This window comes from Schistocerca serialis, chromosome 4 (genome assembly GCF_023864345.2).
Source record: "Schistocerca serialis cubense isolate TAMUIC-IGC-003099 chromosome 4, iqSchSeri2.2, whole genome shotgun sequence".
In the NCBI taxonomy this organism is placed as follows: domain Eukaryota; kingdom Metazoa; phylum Arthropoda; class Insecta; order Orthoptera; family Acrididae; genus Schistocerca; species Schistocerca serialis.
Genome location: NC_064641.1, coordinates 58,787,828 through 58,797,030, shown reverse-complemented (window position 1 = coordinate 58,797,030; position 9,203 = coordinate 58,787,828). Strand labels below are relative to the sequence as shown.

The window sequence follows — 9,203 nt, the reverse complement described above, 5'->3', positions numbered from 1 at the left end:
TGTGTCTGTGGTTCTGTCAGTGTGATCATGTGATGTATCTGACCCCAGGAATGTGTCAATAAAGTTTCCCCTTCCTGGGACAATGAATTCACAGTCTTCTTATTTCAATTTCCAGGAGTGTATGTGCTGTGTGCTGGGGGTTACTAGTGTGTTTTAGTAACATGTCCATAAAAAGAACTGAGTGCTGATACTGAGTTATATTTATAGACCAGCGACTCAATTTCAGCTCTCTAAAAGAAATGGATACAAGTAGTTGAACAGTGATGCAACGCTTGGCCAGACACAATTGTAAGCTGACACCAGAATCAATATGACTACTGACAAGGCGATTTTAACTGCTATTGTGGGTTATTTTTCAAGTGTCTGAATGCATTGGCTGCCACTAGTAATGCCAGCAGAAATAATAAAGATAGTAGAGCAAGGAGTACTCCCCACGTTGTCTGGAGATTTGGCACCGTTTCTGTGGAGGCACTTCAAGTGACACTTAGAATACGCCCACTTGACCTACAAATACGGAAGAAAGCAATTATGTACTGGTTGAAGAGGAAAGACTGTTATCAACTTCAGCACCTTACAGATATTCGGGCCACAGACCATAGAGAGGTAAGAAATCAGACCATCCTCTGGCAACAACTGTGGAATGGCGCCGAAAAGTGAAGAGAAATCTAGGGCTTCTTCTCAAACATCAAACAGAGGATCAATTTATGACGTTTTCTTATGGGCCATGATCCACATGTCATGAATCTGCACCGAATTACAAGGTGAAAAAACAAACAAATTTGCCCCTGGAGAACAGCACACAGTCTGAAAGTGCCCTTCATAAGCGGATTAATTGGTGCTGGATGACAATAACTAAGTCAGCGTGAAACATTAAATGTTAGTGATATTCTGCACCACAAGTAAATCTGCCAGATCCTCGACAACATTACTACGTCGTGGCCAAAATAGAAATGAGCAAAACCGTTCCTTTCAGGACTTAGCTCACAATGATTCATTGCCGGAATTACCTGGCATTTTTTATGGCTCACCATTCACTTACTAAAACAAATGAATGGAAGTGCCTCACAGTTCTGAGTCAAGGTCATTGGATCTGTATTTTTACCTTATTTTAATCTGTTTTGAAATAACACAGAAAGAAAATTAGTAATTTTCCATTATATATATATATATATATATATATATATATATATATATATATATATATATATATATCTGGAAAGTCCTATATTTCATAAAAACTGAAAACATCACAACAAAATTCTGAATATTTTTATCAAGTTGAGCAATGATTAAAATAGAACCCATTCTTTTCATTTTATCATAATTTTATTGAAGACAAAACATGATATAAAAACTACAACACAAGTGAAATAAATTTTTTACCTCCTGAAATTACCTACAGTTTTTGTTTGCAATCAACATGACACTATACATATCTCAGAAGGGGGAACCTATCACCATTATGATTTATAAATAAAATTTGACCAGTTTTTCTTTCTGCATATTCGCTTGGAGGGCAACCACATAACTGGGATATTCGTAATCTTATTAGAACCAAACGATTTGATGTTTGAAGCATTCTCTGTTATCATAGCAGTCATATTAAACTTGATATTATGTTTGGTGACAATGGGCTTTAAACAGTTTGAAGTATTATCTGCCGTATGTTGGGTATGGCAGTCATCTGGATTATCACATCTTTAAAGATTCACTATGTCCACCCAAATATTTTTAGGATCAATATTAGTCTGGTACGACAATCATGGCACGTCCAGGATTGTGGCTTCTTTAGAGCTGTATGTTTTTTCAAAAAAAATTACTAGTAGATTTAAATTCAAGTGAAGATGCAAAAACTGGTGAAGGCTTAATGGAAGAACATAAAAACCAACCGAATCGTTACATTAGCAGTAATTCACAGAGCAGAATTAGCTGTAAATAAAAATTATAATGAAAAAGTTGGAATGACAAAAATTTTACGAAATAAGTTTAGCGGTTTTATTATTAATAATCCAAAAGAAATAACTTATTTAATCGAATTTTTGAATAATTATCCTCTCACATTTTGGAAAAATTTGAAACAGGATTAGTTAATATTTTAATTAATAAATTTCCTTTTGAAATACATATTCTTAGTTATAATTATTGTGGTTCAGGAACAAAATGAGAAGAAAGATTAGCTAGGGATGATAAAGGAATAAATTCATCAGATGAAGCTTGTAAAAAAGATAATACTGCATACAGAGGTAATATATATTTAGAAAGAAGATATGAAGCAGATAAAGAACTTCAATTAACGACATAAGAAAGAATATATGCTGAAGATGCTTCAATGTTGAAAATTAGCAGCAACAGCAGTTAGAGGAATAATGTACAGAAAATGAAAAATAGGTATGGGCCTCAATGATAATGGTTGGGGATTATAAATTTTTTAATGTTTTTATTAAATTTTTATAAAACTTTTATCAACATGAACAAAGTTGAAAACTGTTAATATTATTCCTTTCCTGTTAATGAAAAAAGTAAAGATAATTTAAATATTCCTTGTAGAAACACATAAATTAATATAAATATTGGAGGTTATTGGGTTTATCCAAAACATGTTCAGTTATATATGAAATTTAAAATCGTTCAGACTGATAGATCAGATTACCCTACTTATGATGGAAAATCTAATAAGAACTTAACTGATTATTATACTCCAAAACTATTTGATTTTATAGTTGTCACAAAAGGAAATAATGTTTTATCAAGAATAGAGCATTCTTTTATTTCTTCGTCAGTTTTACTAAATTTAACTTCATGTCCTGACAAAATTTATATGGAAGAAGATATATTTATAGTGGTAAAATAAAAAGTAACAAAACTGAAAAAGTCTCTCCATCAGAAATGTTCAGTGGCTTTTTAAAAGATCATGTAGAAATTATGTGGAAAGGAGATTTAACTGTGATTTTTACTTCAAATTCTAGTGCTGGTGATCCTGTTCTTAGAAAGTCTGATAAAAATTATGCTGGTGTGGAAGTGGATTAATTTGAATGGAATCCCCAAGGAACAAGGAAGAGAGGCAGTCCTAGAGGTACATACATGAAAGAGGATGTGAGAAGAGGTAGCAAGGAGAGTTGGCAAGATCTGGGCGGAATTAAGGGAAATGGCCAAGGGCAGAGCTAGATGGCGTGTTCTCCTGGCTGCCCTTGCCCCCATAAGCGTCAAAGGAATTAAGTAAAATCACTCATACATCAAGTAATGTATTATAATTGTTTGTTTAAATATGTCTTTGTGTCGGGCCCAGTTATTGTTAATTAGCTCCCTTGACTGTGTGTGAAACAGATTTGCAAGAATCTGTGGTCCATGTTCATGTGGTTTCACTATCTAAAGCAATCACACATAACATACTTGGACAATTAAAAGCCAAATACAGGATGTAAAGAATACTTATAAATCTTAAAGGAACAGGTATTAAGAGAGATATGACTATTACACAAAAATTTGCACTGCACTTGTAATCAACCTTAACATTAAAGAAAACAATTTTTCACAGGATATGATGACAGCTCATAGCACGGTGTTCCTTTTAGTAATTCTGGCTGCAGTTTGACATAACAAATGTAAAAATCTGGTGCTTCAACTTGTTAAAATATTTATAAAATGCAGATTTATCTTCCTCAAGCCCCTTGCACAATGTGTGAAATTCCCTTTCTGCACCACATCATGACATTTTTCAGACCCACATGCCTCTCTTTCTTCCATTGTTTTGCACTTCTCTCTTTCTCCTCTAATGTACAAGTTGCAAACCATTTCAGACCAATAAATGTCATTTTCAAAGAAATATATACTCCAGCATTCACATGTATAAGCTGCCGTATTGTGTGTATGCATCTCAGGCACAAGGACAGTTGAAAATCATCTTGCAAAGATGGTAATTCCCGCGAAAAAAAACAGTTGAGGGCAGTTATACAAGTTGTTATCATGTGACTTAATTGACTTGGAGTGCCGTGACAAGCATATACACTGACCAATGACTAATACAAAATAATTTTTTATTCTATAACTCTTTGGGATACACCTTGACGTGATGGTGCCATAACAGGATGGTACCATGACAGCCAGTGTGAATTAGTCTTAACTCATAAACTCACTTTCATCATTTGATACAAAGGCTCTTGGCACACGGGACGAGATAGTTAACCCTGACATGCAGCAGACGCGAGATATCCCATGTCTCAACAGACGTCATTGTTGGCACATGCCAAATAGAAGAGAAATTAATGCTGTTAATTTCATAGGAAACTACCACAACGTTTCAGAAAAGGCGAAGCTGGGAAAAAAATTTAGAATGCAGCAAGATGCAAACTCGCTATCAATCCACATCTCCATTTTGGATTATGGTGCTTTAACTAACAATGCTATGCTACTCATCTTGTATCTTACATTGCAATACGCTGAAAGCTTCATTTGCTGAAATGTTATTGATATTTAATTCTAACAGATTATAATAAGAGTGACAGGTTTTCATGAACTTTCTTCAATGGATCGATGCCTTAGAACAACTTTTTCTCACAACATGCGAGTTATAACGTGAAAATAACTAAATACCAAAATTCTTCAAACATTAGTATAACAAACCAAAGACTGTGATGTTATTGGTAGAACACTTAGAAAATGCAACATGCATCTACTAAAGAGACTACTTAAGCCATGCTTTTCTGCCCTCTTCTGAAGTATTGCTGTCCAGTGTGAGATCCACAGCAGATAGGATTGACCAAAAAAGTTCAAAGAAGTAGAGCTCGTTTTGTATTATCGCAAAATAGGGGAGAGACTGCCATGGATATGATATGCGAATTGAGGTGGCAGTCATCAAAACAAAGGCGTTTTTCGTTGTGGCAGGATCTTCTAATGAAATTTCAATCGACAGCTTCCTCCTCAAACTGTGAAAATACTGAGTTGACGCTCACCTACATACAGAGGAATGATCACCATACTAAAATAAGAGAAATTAGAGCTCACACAGAAAAATTAAAGTGTCCATTTTTCCCACACGCTGTTTGAGAGTGGAATAGTAGAGAAATAGCTTGATGGTGGTTCGATGAACCATCTGCCAGTCACTTAATTGTGAACTGCAGAGTAATTGTGTACATATAGATGCTTCACAAGTAGTTGAAGAGGTTCATGTCCGACATTTATAACTTTTTCAAATGTTAATCTGAAAGCGAGACTTCTATCTTTGACATTTTGAAGACTCAAGAACAAGCTGCACAAGCACATGTCGGCAAGAGTTCTCTACAGAGAATAACAGTAGACAAAAGTATCAGAGCTGTAGAAACCTCAGGAAAATTTGTTTTCGTGTCTCCTGGAAACAATGAAATCGTAAGTAACCTGTAACACAAATAGATGGTTTTGACAACGATATTTTAAAGCGCTGCATGTTTGAGATGTTGGGCTTCGTCAATGCAAAGAATTATAATAGATATTGGTTTCAAATACATTAAGAAGGGAGTTTTTGATTGAAAGAAGTGATGTAGAAGCAGCACGAACCACGTCCTTTATAAAGATGCATGATTCAAGAGAAGGAAGTAGCTCTACAGTGTATAACCATGATGAAACATGAGTGAATGTGATAATTCCATGAAAACCTGTTGGAAAATGAGCGATGGTGTTAGCAGCTTTAAAGTTCCCATAGGAAAAAGCTTGCGTATACTTATTCTGCATTTTGGCTGTTCTGATTTGGTTCCTGAGAGTAACCTTGTATTTAGGTGTAAGAGAAACAGTAATGACTACCATTCGGAAATGAACGCTGTCACTTTCAAGAAGTGGTTCACTGAGCAATTCTTGCCATACCTTGCTTCGAAGTCGGTCATTGTAATTATCATGCAAGTTATAATTCAGCTGTTACAGAGAAAAGACAAAGTACAAGCACCAAGAAAGGCGATATTGTATTCTGGCTGAAAAATATAAATATTCCAGACAATATAAGCCAGACTCGTGCTGAACTCCTGCAGCTCTTTAATTCATAAAAGTCACATGACAAGATGTACAAATCTGACTTTCTTGCATATGAGTGTGGTCACACAGTTTTGCGATTATACACATATCACTGTCAGTATAATCTAATGGAATTAATTTGTGCACAGGTTACAAACTATGTAGGAAAACAAATAAAACATTCAAGATAACAGACACTGAGTCGCTTGTGCATGAAGCAATAGACAGTAACCCCCTTCAGCATAGGCAACTGTGTGTGGCAGTTTCAGGAGTATGACTTTACAGGGAAGTGAAGATGGATAAAAGCCTTGAACCTATCACTCTCAATTTACAATCAAATAGTTTCAACATTGACTCGGATAGCGGATAGTATTCAGATGAAGACTTTGAAAAGCAGTAAAGTAATAATCTTTCTTGGTTTTAAAGACTCATGTTTAAAAATGTTTTTGTCAACATATCAGTTGCATACATAGTAAATGAGTATTCCCTAGCTTTTTTTTATTAGGAATATCTAGCCTATGAAATATTCAGACTATAATGTTCAACACGTTGCCCAAGGAGAAGTTAAGCTTTGCCCAGCATGCCGTGTGCCCTAACTACTTGCGACAATGCGGCCACATAAATTCGTCAAAAACTCCAATAGTTTGACAAGTATATCCACGTCAGTTTCAAGGCACGAGTTGGAAAATGCCTTAAAATGAAAGGTAGGGTTACCTGTCAAGATATTGGTGGTTTTCGACGTTATCGGCCAGCATTCAGTCGAGTTATTCACAGAAGATTGGTAATTGTTGGCTTGTTCAGTGGATCATAATGCGTTCTCCCACTGTAATCTCGGACGAATTAGTTTAAACACATAATGCCTGTTGATACCTAAAAATATGGTAACATACTGACAATTTTTACGTCATTCTTTTGCGTTAGTGTTTGCTGCCAGTAATTCTTTTTTACACATAGTGATTTACATTGAACTGCAGTGAAACATACCCACATACGCGCATTGTACACATTTAAAAAATAATATGGGATAAAAGCAGTTGTGTAAAAAAATACAATGATTTCGGTTTGAGTTTGAAGCTTATTTTTTGTGTGTTAAATTTTTACTTGTAATGTAGTCCAAATCGCAATAAATAGCAATTACTGCAACCATTTTCGATGATCAAGTCGTTAGACTATCATCGTTTTGAGAAAAATTGTACTTGATGTCTTTACAAAGCTGCGTCAGCTGTTCTCATCTCCCTTCGTCACAGCCACAATTGCTATGGAGCAGTGGACACAACCTAAATACGTAAAGTAAGATTTCTCTGATTTAGACGACTGATGTATTACTCTCTCATAGATCTGAACATATAATACGATGTACCGAAGGCGAATGAACCTGATCATTGTTCGCAGCAACACAATTCGCAATGTTGACTTTGTTTCCCCGCTCTCTGCATGCACAGATCTCAATACACCCTGATGTGACGTGACATGGAGTGACGTGGCGTAAAGTGATGTGACGTGACGTCCAGTGTGTGAATTGGCCTTCATACAACATTTGTGTATGGTTATGTTAATTGATGATATAACACAACTCTTCTTTGTAAGCAATGACAAATATTTGATTTTCCATCAATCCAACAACGCATTCTTCCAGAGACAGTGGCGCCAAGCAGACTGGCGTTAACTTAGTGTGGAGATCTTTGACCAAGGTCACTGAGCCCACAGAACAAAAAAAGCCACCTGTATGTTGAAAAAACAATTCTCTATCAGCTGTTCTTCATAGAAGTATATTTATGTTGGGCGTGCAATGCATCGGTTCCGCTTAGTGACATTCGACGTTATTGGTACGCTCCTTAATTTTCGAACCCCACCACCAACATTTTATTCGGAAGCAGCATCTCGTTTTGGTATCAAGGCGCAGCCTTCCGATATTGCATCTGTATTTCTATCGGAATATGAGAAGCAGAGCAGTCTCCATCCAAACTTCGGCCAGCAAACGGGTATAGGCTGGAAAAAATGGTGGAACCAGCTAGTTGTAGAAGTCCTTGACAAGGCAACAAATAGTCAGTATAGCAGAACCCAATATTACTCAGTTGCCGAGTATCTCATAACCGCATACAAAAACGGAGAACAGTATAATGTCGCAGATGGCGCCCAAGATCTGTTGTCATACCTTCAGCAAACAAATACAATTCTCGGTATTATATCAAACTATGACGAAAGGCTCCACTGTGTGCTAAACTCTTTGGATTTAAATAAATATTTTGATTTTGTCTTAACATCTTATGAAGCTGGTATTGAAAAACCTTCTACAAAAATTTTTGAGAAAGCTCTTGACTTAGCCGTGAAAATTGATAGTCATGTCAGCCCAACCTGCGCACTGCATATCGGAGACAAGATTGAAACTGACTACAAAGGGGCAATGAAAGCTCAGTGGAAGTGTGCATTGTTAAAGAAAAATAAAGACGAATTGTTGATTAAGCGGTTGCAAAGAGATGGAGTATTGACGAATTGCGTATTTAATGATTTGTCAGAACTTAAGGCAAGACTTCCTCATATGTGAGAAAAGAAAGTCAGCCCATGGACGTAGTAAAACTTTGTGTTATACCAGAACCAGATAATAAAGAGGTGTATTTAGTGATAAGTGTTGTGACACTAAACCGTATTTTAAATTGTCAAAACACAATTAATGTTTGATATTGGCATCTGAGTTTGTAAGGGTAGACGCACAAAGACAGATCAACTCTAAGCCTGCATTAAATAGAAAAAGTTAGGTCTGTCTGAATTACATGTAGTGCTACCCACGAAACTATACATTTTGTGTGTAATATAAATGCTGTTCATTCCAGTGTAATACAGGAATAAAATTAAAATAATTCTTGGAGGTAAAAATTTGCTACTATGTAAGAAATTGAAATTAAAATCTAGGCACACTGGCCTTTTATCCTGGGGATCTGTTTTTCGTATTGATGTTAACAGCTGCTGCATTCAGAATGGCCAACTTATTTTTAATTTGGTATAGTTTAATTTAGCTGGTATATTTTTTTTAAATGTTGTGTAATGATTGCTGTGGTAGAACAATGTAACGAGACTGATGCCCAAAACTCTTCTTAGATCTACTTTTTGCTTTCATTTCACTTTTATTTTTAAAAAATAGATATAAATTAAATAATTAACAGGCTTAATTTTGGCAGAGTAATAGGTTCGAGGTCTCCTCATGATATGTTACGTGTCTCAGTTGTCAT

General features: G+C 35.7%; 1 protein-coding gene across 1 annotated transcript; it reads left to right on the top strand.

Annotated features, from left to right (window-relative positions):
• The first annotated feature begins 7,727 nt into the window (after positions 1-7,727).
• LOC126473901 (rhythmically expressed gene 2 protein-like) lies at positions 7,728-8,884 on the top strand. The gene has a single exon (XM_050101245.1). It carries the CDS (start codon positions 7,766-7,768, stop codon positions 8,519-8,521), a length of 756 nt encoding a protein of 251 aa, XP_049957202.1. The 5' UTR covers positions 7,728-7,765; the 3' UTR covers positions 8,522-8,884.
• Positions 8,885-9,203: the final 319 nt, after the last annotated feature.